Source organism: Colossoma macropomum, unplaced genomic scaffold, assembly GCF_904425465.1.
Source record: "Colossoma macropomum unplaced genomic scaffold, Colossoma_macropomum, whole genome shotgun sequence".
NCBI lineage: Eukaryota > Metazoa > Chordata > Actinopteri > Characiformes > Serrasalmidae > Colossoma > Colossoma macropomum.
Genome location: NW_023494798.1, coordinates 6,398,023 through 6,410,450, shown reverse-complemented (window position 1 = coordinate 6,410,450; position 12,428 = coordinate 6,398,023). Strand labels below are relative to the sequence as shown.

Sequence of the window (12,428 nt, the reverse complement as noted above, 5' to 3'; positions counted from 1 at the left end):
GGCCTTATTTTTTAGTATTTAATTTTCCACCATTTGTCTTTTTTACAGCTTCCATTCTTTTGCTGGGACTTGCTTTCAGTTTTTCAAAGAAAACTGCTTGGTAATCTCTCCACACTTCCAAAGTTCAATCTTGGAATTTGGTTGCTTTTTTGTGCTTATCTTGAGACAAGTACATAACAAACACATTCAAAGATTTTGAGGTCTGGACTCTTGAGTCTGGTGTGGTCAGTCCATTGTTCGGAGAACACCAGCAGATTCTTTATTTGACCAAAACCAGAGTTGATCCAAATGCTTCCCTCACCAGGGGAAGCCAAAGTGAGTTTTTCAGTTTTTGATTTTAAATTTGACTTTAGATCTTTTGTTTGTTTGTTTTTGGGGCCATCAACTACACTATTGGGATTTGTCTTAGAAATTTCATTTGCATTTAAGCATAAGCCTTTAGATTAAAAGTCTTTTAGATTTAAGAAATTGCATATTCATGTAATTTTTTCATTAACTGACACTGAAATGACTTGTACTGCTGGAGAAACTGCACTGCTAAAGTATCATAAGACCTGCAGAATAAAATGTGTCATTGCTTAGTTTACTTGATTGTTTTGTTTCAACAAATGCCTGTAAGATGCAATCCCATATTCTTTGTCTAATTATTTTTCTTTCCCCATTAGATGCTGTTTAGTATTCTTCTCAGGTTTGAGTAGAATAATATAACACTTTGGAGCAAATAAGCACAAAAGGAGGCCAAAGCTAGAAGCTAAAATAGCAAATATTTCAACAGCAGTAGTAAATTTACCAGGTGAGCTGACGTAGGCAGGCACAAAGGCCAACCACACTGCACAAAATATCAACATGCTGAAGGTGATATATTTAGCCTCGTTAAAATTTCCAGGCAGTTTGCGAGCCAGGAAGGCCAAAATGAAGCACAGGCCGGCCAAAAGACCAATGTAGCCCAGCACACACCAGAAGGCCAGGGCAGAGCCCACACTGCAGTCCAGAATGATCTTGGAGTGCTGATACTGCGTGTTTCTGTAGGGGAATGGAGGGGAGGCTATGAGCCACGCAGCACAGATGATCATCTGGACCAGAGTGCAGCTGAAGATGATGATCCTCTGCTGCGTAGGCCCGAGCCACTTCATCACATTGTTCCCAGGCTGGGTGGCTGTGAAAGCTGCCAGAACCACTAACGTTTTGCCCAGGATGCAGGAGATGCAGAGAGAGAAAGTAATGCTGAAAGCAGTGTGGCGCAGCATGCATGACCAGGACGTGGGCTCTCCAATAAAGATCAACGCACACAGGAAACACAGCGTCAAAGAGATTAGAATGAAGAAACTCAGCTCTGAGTTATTGATTCGCACGATGGGAGTGTTTCTGTGATAGAGGAAAACTACAAATACAGCTAATGTGACGCAGGCCCCTACCACAGAAATCACTGTCAGCGTCACTCCCATTGCGTCATGAGAAAGGAACTCAACAACCTTGGGGATACATGCTGTTCCATCAATGTTGGACCAGTAATCTTCAGAACAAGGAGTGCAGTCTATTGAATCTTTGAGAAAAATCAGAAAAATCCAGGAATTAAAGTCTTAATTTAAAGTCTTTGACCAGAAAAGGTTCTATTTAGACACTTTTAAATGGTTTAATTATAATTAATCAAAATAATCAAGTGTAAATTGTCTTCTAAAATCAAAATTTGTAAATATTGATAATTAATGCTCAACAATTTGTGCTAAAGCAACAAACTCCTGAAATTATGACATTATCTCGAGGCTTTAGAAATGTATTGTTTTGGTACAAATAAGAGTTTAATACTTTTAGATGTATTTCAAATTCTATAATTCAATTTTATTTATTCACTTATTCGTCATTCAAGCCGCTTATCCTCCTGGAGCCCACTTAAGTGCTTACTGGCACTAGGCAGAAACACCCTGGACAGGTCGCCAGTCCATTGCTCAACATTTTTTAGTTCTCTATAATAATTTGCATAACAAATTTACAAATTTAATCACAAATGTAATACCTATTCATTAGTGTTTTGGCTGCTAAAACGATTGAACACACCAATATGTCATTATTGGGGGTTTATACAAGAATTAATTGACTAAAATTGCTCTTTATAACTTGAAACACATCTTGAAGTATTAGTGATTTATTAAACCCTAATTAATTCTTATGTAATAAACTGCAATAAAGCAAAAAAATGGTTCTATGTAGAATGTGTAAGAAATAAACGCTGCCAGTTACACCTAATATGATGTGTATTTAGATGATAACTCGTGCTCAATAAGTTGCATGCATTATTGCAACTAATAATGCAATCATTATTATAATGATTTTAACATAGACATCCAATTATGAACTCATGTCTGGTCATAATGAATTCTACTTAATGCCTAGTGAATAAACCATTTAGAACAGAATTTAAACTTCCAATATATATCACCATTTAGAATCTGACTGTTGCCACCAACCTGTCTGATTACTAATCTTGCCGCTGTCACATGGTACACAATCAAAGCAGCACAGAGGCTCCCCACGACGGACAGCCTTCCTGTATCCCGGAACACAGCTGATACTGCAAACAGATACTGGCACCTGTTTCCCACAAACACAACAGTCAAGGGTCAGTAAAGACCTATAAAGATGAGGCACATTTAAAGATACTGTTCAAAAGTCAGAGACTTCTATTTCGATTAAAATATTTTCCAATCAAAACGGCCAAGAAATACAAGCTAAACATTGTTCAGGGGATACTACTCTGAGGAGCCCTCACTGCGAAAAGAAGACAGACACATCAAACAAAGAAGCTGCTGGTGTTTTCTCAGAACAATGGACTGACCACCCCAGAGTCCAGACCTCAGCATCATTGAATGTGTTTGGGATCTTAAAAAAAGAAAATGTAACCAACTTCCTAGGCTGAACTTTGGAGGTGTGGAAAAATATCCCTGCAGACTTGCTGACAGCAAGTCTTCTATTCATATGGGTGAATAGAATGGAAGCTGTAATAAAGGCAAAGGGTGGAAACACTAAATACTGCAAAATGTTACATTTTGTAGTTGAGGCTTCTGTTAATTTTCTGTTAAATATGTTTTCTTTTTGGTTTTTCTGATCCTGAAAAATGAATAACTTGTACTTAGTAGCCATTTTGACTGGAAATGAGACTCTCTGACTGTAAATCCTATTTGTAACGCTTGTGAATAAATATAGCATCAACAAATTGTACGTCAACACTTTTTTAAAGTCTTGTGTCATATATTTATGATATGCGCTGTTCATGCGTAATAGAGTGCAACCCAGAGTTTGGTAAAACAGTGAGTATGCAGAACATCATTCTCACTCACTTACCTGATCACTCATCACTCCAGTCTGATGAGCGATCAGGTTCACCCAACTTACCTCCATTTAACCCTACAGAACTTCAACAGGAGGCATCTCATGTACTGAACTACATTCTGAGAGCAGCTTGCCTCTGTCTGGTCTCCAGGCCATGTGAGAGCCATCTCATAAATGACCAGCTCCTTCCCAAGCTCTCGAGCTCCATCAAACATGCCCACTTTTACCAGCTCAATATTGCCATCTGTGCCCTTCTGCCAGTTGATCAGGTCATAGGATGGGATAGAGTCACCTTTTGTGTCAAAGTTCACCATCTCTCCTGAGATAGTAAAGGAGACCTCTTGAAGGTAATGCTGGAGCTATAAAACCAGAAACAAAAAGTAGATTTCTGTGCTACGGAGGCCTATAGATATAATTTGTCACTATTTACTATGGAACTGCAAGAGATACCTGCCATGGGAAGACTTTGGTGACGTCTGCACAAGTGGAGTTACTGAATGGGCCATTTCCAGGATTGCAGGAAATGAGGTTGTGGAGGGAGTGAGCAATAGCATATACACCTTTGTAGACGTTATAAGCAATGCGAGGGCTGGAGGTGTTCATGTAGGCAGAGTGCTGCTTGCTGATGATCTCCTGCCCTGTGCATAGGGGCAGCTGAGCACTATTGCTTGAGGAGAAGGGAGAGCAGCCATAAAGAGCCCCCCACAGTTCCTGCACCAGGGGATTGGTGGGGTACCTTTGTGGGTTCACCGTTGTCAGATATTCTCTCAACTGCATGATGAAGCCCTGCCGTATCCCAAACCCAATAGTGCCACCAAGGAAGGGGTAGTACTTGCTTCCGGTGAACACTGCTGCTGTCACCCAGGCCTCACTGGCAATCCATTGGATCCCAGTGACATTCAGCTCCATGTAGTCTCTCAGAAAGGGTGTGAGCTCCCCCTCAGCTGAGAACACCACTGCTACTCGAGCGCTGGAGCTGTTCATCACCCGGATGATCTCTACTGCCCTCTGGCTGTCATATAGCAGTGGGATCATTTCCTGATAGGCCACACACACACCTGTACCCTCCAACTCCTTTAGTAGGCCCTGGAGGGCAGAGCGTCCATACTCGTGGTCCCCTCGCACCACCCCTACCCAAGTCCAGTTGAAGTGTAGCAGCAATTTGGCAATGGCTTTCACTTGGTAGGCATCACTGGGGATGACTCTGAAGAAAGTGGGGAACTCTCGTCTGTCGCTGAGGCAGGCGCAGGATGAGAAGTAGCTGATCTGAAATGGAGATGCATATCAATGCACATCTTTACATTTTGGGAACCCCAGACACATTTCTGCAGATTATAATTCACAATTACTGTTTGCTTACTGAGTTCAGCTTATTTTGAAAATAAAACATTTTTAGCAAAAGAGGTGGCACATTTTATATTTTATGTTTTTTTCCAATTTTATTTAGCAAATAATTAGATGCAATAAAAGTTCCAGAAAAATGAGAAAAGAAAACAATCTCCAAAATGATATCTTTACACATAACTTTAAACATTCTCATCTGCTAATATCTGTGAAAAGACACATAATTTTACGCCAAATTTATTGGCCTTGCTGGTTCCAGTTGGTGAGAAAAAGACACAAAAACAACACCCTTACTATTTTCTGTTTATTGCTCAGCATAATCTAGTTTTCATTTTATGTGTCGGGGTTTCATTCAATACTCTCAGTTTTTCCATAATTATTCATAAATGGAAGAAAAATTCCTTGTCTGTTTCTTGGCAAATAAATAGGAAGATTCTGAACTGATATAGTGAATTGAACAGACTGTATTAACCCCTTAAACTACAGGTTTATTATTGATTATCATTGATTGATAGATTATAAATCTAGAAACCTGTTTGAGAGTGATAGATTGACTTGTGGGCCTACATATGGGTGTTTATGGAGTTTAAGGGATAATTTCACACTCAAGAATATTTTCCCTTGAAAAGACCAGAGCCCACCAGCAGGCCCAAAGTTTTATTACACACTTCCGTAACCTAAAAATAACTCAACTAGTTTACATTGAAGTCTCTGTAATTACTAAACAATAAGACTTAGTATATAATAAGCCCAATAATAATAATAATAATAATACAAATTATAGGGGGTTAAGCATATAAGTGTTTGTGGAGTTTCAAGTGTCTGGAATAGGAAAAATGCTTTTCCTTCATTCTTGTTCTTCACTATTTCCACTTGCAATTACAGATACATGAATCCGAGTAGCAAACTCTGTCTTTCTGACACATGCAAATAAAATCAAACTGACCCATTACTTTATGAAAACATTTAAGAGAGCACTAATCTAGCGCTTATTGAAATTCAATGTATTGTACTTGTGTCTTAATTCTGAATATTCCTTTCTAGTATCTGCCCTGATATTGTTTCCAGCAATGTCTGAGCTCAAGGGTAGTAGGACTCTAACCTATTTGTACTAACTAGGGTCCATTCTTAGAGTGGACAACAAAGCACTTTTGTAAGTTACTCTGGATAACAAGGTCTGCTAAATGATTTAAATGTAGATGCAAATAAAGATTCAGTCAATTAAGGCTCACTAAAGTGTATGAATTATCTGATGGAGATCTTGGTGGTTGAATATGCCAAGTATTTCTCCTTAAGAAGTTGTTGTTATGCCTTTTACATGTTTCAAATAATTTAATGCAGTTAAGTATCTTATTTTAAAGTCTCTCGCAGAATAGAATTTCTTAAAATAGGTGAACATCTATAAATTGGTAAAATAATCTTAGAATATTCATCAAACATCAATTTTATGAAGAAAAATATTATATTAAATATTATGTAAATATTAACTATATTTAACATTTTTTTTACTTGCCAAGATATGATTGTGCAGTGTATATCTTACCATTGGAATTCTGAAATGTTGCAAAATTCTAGAAACCACTATAGACTGAGCTGATCCAGATTCACCGATGATGGCCAGCATTGGGCTTGCACCAGAACACATGGGCCTATCTGCTTCATTTGGCCCATTCATAACAGCCAGAGCTGCTCTCTGTCCTGTTAGAGGGTACGCACAGGAGTCAAATATTTTATATCCCAGAGTATGATTGGGTAAAAGCTCAGTGCTGTTATTAATCTCCTCCACAGCAAGCTTCATAGTCAGAGCCCAGCGGAAAGCTCTGGGGTCAAAACTGCAGATTGAAAAAGTGAACAGCAGCATCAGTACACACCCAGAATATCTAATCTCAGTGTACACTGTAAGAAAGTGAAATCTAAGTGAAACAATCTCAAATGAAGGCAATAAATCTTATGTTTTCTCTGCTAAGATTACTTGTCTTGAAAAGCAGTGTAAGATTTTTGTTTATTCTTGGAAGAGTTACCTTTATCAGTCACACTTAGACATTCTAGCCACTCATCAAGTTATTATGATTATTTTGCCATCAGTTACAATATTAAATCTGGACTTTTTCAGCTTGTCTTCCCTTACATTATATTTTAAGAAGGCATTTGATGTTATTTGCATTGCAAGTGAGACGGAAATGCTAATATTAAGCAAGTCTGCCAATGGGGTAAGCAAGACTTTTTAAATAAGCATTGATATGTACTCAGTATTGTCACATCACCCTTTATATCTTAAAAGGAATCACACAATGTCTAAACATAGCATTTTAAACATGAAATGATTGTTTCTTTGCCCAGTTCTAAGATACAGGGACTCTGTATATACTGGACTCTCATGCAAGTCTCTGTGAGACTATAATGCTAGTAACCCGAGACTGAGTACTGCTAATATACTATTAGCAACCTGAATATTTTTTGATGTATTTAGATGTGATCTGAAGGTAAAAGATAAAAGGTAAAGAAAACTTTTGACATTTTGTTGTCTTTGGTAAGCAGACTTAACTTATAATGGCTTAATTTAAGTATGAAGGTTAATATTTTAAGTCAGACTGCCAGCAAAATAGTCTTATCAAGAGACCTGGATGAGAAAAATAGACTGATATTGAGTTCCTGTGTAATAATACTGTGCATTCCGATTGATACAGATACAGATTCTTTGGTGCCTCCAGTCATATACAAAAGTTTGACTGCCACCAGTCAAATTACACGTTGTGTTGATTTTCTATGTAAAAGTAAGTTCACACATCATCTACAGGAAATTTTTGTGACATTTCAAATTTCAGTGCGTAGTATCCAATGAATTACTCAGTTTGCAAATGCAGCACAGACCACATTGTACATTTTATTTTTTTTCCCAAATTTTCAAGAAATCTTATTTTCACTTTGAAAATCAGCAAAACGTGGCATTTGACCAGGGCACCCAGACTTTTGCCTATGATTTACATAATTTTTGTACTAGTTTTAAGAAATTTAGATTAAAAAATAAGATATTATTGCTTATTTCAACTTGTTCTTATTTCAATCTTACAAAGTAAAAATGTTGCTTACCTTGTTGCTTAACATAAATATTTACATATATATTTGAATTATTTTGTGAATGCTGTGTGATTTGCAGCATACATTCTCCATTAGACCAGTTTATCCATCATGTCCACATTTACATGCACTAGACTAGTTTCAGACACAAAACATTCAGTATACCGACTATATTGAATTTGCCATTTAGTCATAACTAAGCATAATATTGAGACAATGGAGCCCCACTTTACGTGCTCTGTTTCTGTGGTTTCAGCAGTGCATTCTCACCCATTGCACTGCACTTGTCCTGGTTTGTAAGTGCAGTTCAGGTCCGGCATTTCCTGATTGTAGTGCAGAGGGAAAATGCCTCCAATCACGAAGTCTCCGCCAGCCATGAAGCCTGGCTCAAAGTCATTCTGCAGAGTGCACTGAGGATCTGAGGCTTTACTGACGTGGAGAACCAGGAGCCACAGGAGCGGCAGAGTCATCCTCAGTGACTGACTCCTTATGCTGAGGAAAAGAAAGAGCAGGCAGCCATGTTTTATATGCCACCTGTAGGCTGCCCTTCATCTCGGTATGTGTCGTGGTCACATGACATGACACACTTTTAAAATCCCACTGGACATTTATGAATGATTGCATGGAGAGTAAATATGGTTATATATTTGAGAAAGAAAGGCCTATATGAGAAGCTCGTTGTTGTCTGTATTGATCTTTATCTGCCAAATCCGCATTATATTCACTATTTTCATTCAGTCTGAAGGATAGAATAATAGAACAATATTTATTGCTAATAATATTATATTATAATCACACATTAATAAAAACATTTCTGCTTGACTCAATCAATGTGAAACGGTTTATTGCAGAGAAACGTAATCATTCAGAGTTCTTTACAGATAAATGATGTAGGCGTCACAATATCTACAACACAAATATAACAATTTTATTTACTATTCAAAACCAGCAGTGAATCTATGCATGTCTTCTTGGTTTTAATAGGTCATTTTCATGAAAAGCAAAGTAGTAGTTCTTCTGAAAAAATGTTGTCCTTGGATACTATTTTGCCTACAACATCCTCCATTAAAAAAAAAAAAGTTTCATGCTAAAATCTTATCTCAAAACTATCGTAAAACAATGTCTCAGACATCAGACAGTGTATTCATAACCATATGATGTAATAACTTTCTGTGAGGGAGCTTTTAGAGGCATGAAACTCTTTAGACTTTTGGTTTCTTTCACCACAGTTCTGACTTACTTTCTCTAGGATAAAGGGTTTTACATTAAACCATTCTTAATCACACTTTAACAATTAAATTATGCAGAAATTTAGAAAGAAATGGTGGAATTTCCTGTAATAGAGAATTGAGTGTTCCCTTTACACCCTTTACATGCTCCAAAATGGTTAATAGTATTGATGTGGAGTTCTACCTTTAACAGTATAGAATGTTTACACTATATGGAGATTCTTAAAACTTTAAAATCACTTTTCAAATTTACACATCTCATATAAAAATGACTTTTTTGGTAATCATCTTTTAAAGGCTCTTTATGGAACCAAAACTGGTTCATCTATGGCATCACTTCAAAGAAGCCTTCAGCTACCTTTATTGTTAAAGAGTACAGTCAGTTTTGCCTTGATATTGTGATGATTGTATAGACAGAAAGTATATGCTGGCATTTGTGGCACTGAGTTTTAGAGACAATTTTAATGAATTAAAGATCAGAACAAATATTATGACATCTGTAGAAACATTCTTGATTCAGTGAATTCTAAGTCTATTTGTATATGACAAATGTATCATATTGTAACATAAATGATAATTAAGCAATTAGCAAATTAGATGCATTTTTTAAGAATTCAGTCTTAAGTTGGTGTCGAAACAAAATCTAAGTTCTGAAAAAAAGGTCACTTCAGAGGTGAAGCAAAAAAAACATCTTTGAAAAGAAGTCAAACAAACAATATTTTTTTAAGTCATTTTGGGCCATTTGTATTGGTCTGTTCATCGTGAAATGTTAACACAGTGCAAAGAGTAACTGGAGTTTTCAACTCATGCAAAAAAAGTGAAAAACAACAAAAGGGAGATGAAAGGATTTTGTGTGACAGCAACTATGTACAATATAGAAAAATTATTTTGTTGCCCTGCCCATTAGATGCTGTTTGGAGTTCTTCTCTGGTTTGAGTAGAATAATATAACACTTTGGAGCAAATAAGCACAAAAGGAGGCCAAAGCTAGAAGCTAAAATAGCAAATATTTCAACAGCAGTAGTAAATTTACCAGGTGAGCTGACGTAGGCAGGCACAAAGGCCAACCACACTGCACAAAATATCAACATGCTGAAGGTGATATATTTAGCCTCGTTAAAATTTCCAGGCAGTTTGCGAGCCAGGAAGGCCAAAATGAAGCACAGGCCGGCCAAAAGACCAATGTAGCCCAGCACACACCAGAAGGCCAGGGCAGAGCCCACACTGCAGTCCAGAATGATCTTGGAGTGCTGATACTGCGTGTTTCTGTAGGGGAATGGAGGGGAGGCTATGAGCCACGCAGCACAGATGATCATCTGGACCAGAGTGCAGCTGAAGATGATGATCCTCTGCTGCGTAGGCCCGAGCCACTTCATCACATTGTTCCCAGGCCGGGTGGCTGTGAAAGCTGCCAGAACCACTAACGTTTTGCCCAGGATGCAGGAGATGCAGAGAGAGAAAGTAATGCTGAAAGCAGTGTGGCGCAGCATGCATGACCAGGACGTGGGCTCTCCAATAAAGATCAACGCACACAGGAAACACAGCGTCAAAGAGATTAGAATGAAGAAACTGAGCTCTGAGTTATTGATTCGCACTATGGGAGTTTCTCGATGGTGCAGAAATATTGCCAGTACAGCAATTGTTAGACAGGACCCTACAATGGCCATCACCATCAGGGCAACTCCCATTGTATCCCTATGAGAGAGGAACTCGATAACCTTGGGGATGCATGCTGTTCCATTGGTATTGGACCAGTACTCTTCAGGGCAAGCCAAGCAGTCTATTGAATCTTTGAAGAAAAAAAAATATATAATCTCAACTGCAAACACTATGTAAACATTCACAATGAATGAACCAACAGAAATGATCCAATATTATTTGGAAACTAAATTATTATTATTTGGTACATTAAAGTTGTCAATGTTTTGTTGCAAAAGATTTATGCAAAAGTTTAGGTCAGTTTACATTTTGTTGATTTCCAAGGGGAAAATAAGTTAACACAAATCTGTACATTTTTATGTACATTGTAAATTACTGTTTAATTATGTGTAAATTATTTACTGTGTTTAAAATATTGCAAAAATCAAAACAAAAAATGTGGCCTGTGCAAAAGTTATGGTACTTTGTATGGTATGGTATGGTTTTTTCAATATGTTAAATTCAGCAAATAAATAGAAAATATGCTTTAGAATTTGTAGAAAATGATCATGTTTACGTTTGTTTACAGAAGATGATTTGTTTACTTATTTTTACTCAGCATATTAAGAAACCATGTCATTTGACCAGGAGGCAGCCAAACTACCAAGCTATTTTTAAATCTTTAATACAAATTGAGAAATTAACAGGAATAATATAAATATAATTACCAAATGTATGCAGTATATTCAGACATATGAAATTTATATGCACTTTTATCAATATGGTGTGCTAAAATGCTCGGCCATTTTAATTTTACTTTCTTTAAAGAGCAATTTTAATGATCTTCAACATGAAGCATACAATTAAAACAATATTATACTATAATCATATGTTCCTGTACCTGTCTGATTACTAATCTTGCCATTGTCACATGGTACACAGTCAAAGCAGCACAGAGGCTCCCCACGACGGACAGCCTTCCTGAATCCTGGAGCACAGCTGTCAGTGCAGACAGATACTGGGGCCTGTTATTAAAATTGAATGGACACAATAGCAAATAATGAAGACGGATTTGGAAAAGAGCCAATAGCAGATCTTTATGATTAGGCCTGTAAATGTGGTGGATTTCAATGAGGGTAATCCTGTATATATGTGCATTTCAGGAAAAAACGGACCATAGATCAATGAATACATATTTTAGTATTGATTATCATGTGACTGGACCAGCAGGTTCAACAGCAAGACATTCTCTTTGTTTTTTTGTTTTTTTTTTTACCCACCTTGTAGCCAAATGTGTTTGGGGTGATCAGATGTTACGACTAAATCAAATTTACGTTTGTATATCAACAGATGGCACTGTAATACAAAACACTGAGCACCTTGCCTTGCTCTGGTTGCCAGGCCACACAACTGCCTGATCCTGGATAAGCAGCTCTCTCCCAGCATCCCTTGCACCATCATAAAGACCCACTTTGACAAAGTCGATGTCTCCGTTTGCCTGTCTCTGCCAGTTTATTAGATCATAAGATGGAATTGAATCCCCTCTGGCATCAAAGTTCACATGTTCTCCAGAGATTGAGAAAGACACTTCCTGAAGGTAATGTTGAAGCTTTTATAATAAAGTAGGGGGTTACAAAGAAAAGATGATTTGACTTCATTTCTTTCATTGTAATATGTTAATGTTAGCAGTGAATATATACAAAATGTATGTATGATCAAATTTTACATCAGTCATTACAACTACAATTGCAAAATGCCATATAAGTAACACAATGGTCCCATAGTGCCAAAGTGTTAAGACTTAGTAGAACAT

General features: G+C 37.3%; 2 protein-coding genes across 2 annotated transcripts in view; both read right to left on the bottom strand.

The window, feature by feature from the left end:
- Window positions 1-583: 583 nt before the first annotated feature.
- On the bottom strand, window positions 584-8,219 carry LOC118818036 (extracellular calcium-sensing receptor). The gene is made up of 6 exons (XM_036585140.1): window positions 8,020-8,219; window positions 6,215-6,503; window positions 3,778-4,593; window positions 3,462-3,686; window positions 2,466-2,589; window positions 584-1,543 (listed from the first exon to the last, which is right to left on the bottom strand). The coding sequence occupies exons 1-6, from the start codon at window positions 8,217-8,219 to the stop codon at window positions 645-647; spliced, it is 2,553 nt and encodes an 850-aa protein (XP_036441033.1). The 3' UTR covers window positions 584-644.
- Window positions 8,220-9,861: 1,642 nt separating this feature from the next.
- LOC118818045 (extracellular calcium-sensing receptor-like) overlaps window positions 9,862-12,428 on the bottom strand; it is a 4,264-nt gene continuing 1,697 nt past the window's right edge. Inside the window, exons 4-6 of the mRNA XM_036585152.1 lie at window positions 12,000-12,224; window positions 11,517-11,640; window positions 9,862-10,766 (exon numbers count right to left, since the gene is read on the bottom strand). Coding sequence (XP_036441045.1) covers window positions 9,862-10,766; window positions 11,517-11,640; window positions 12,000-12,224 — 1,254 coding nt within the window. The remainder of the gene's footprint in view (window positions 10,767-11,516; window positions 11,641-11,999; window positions 12,225-12,428) is intronic.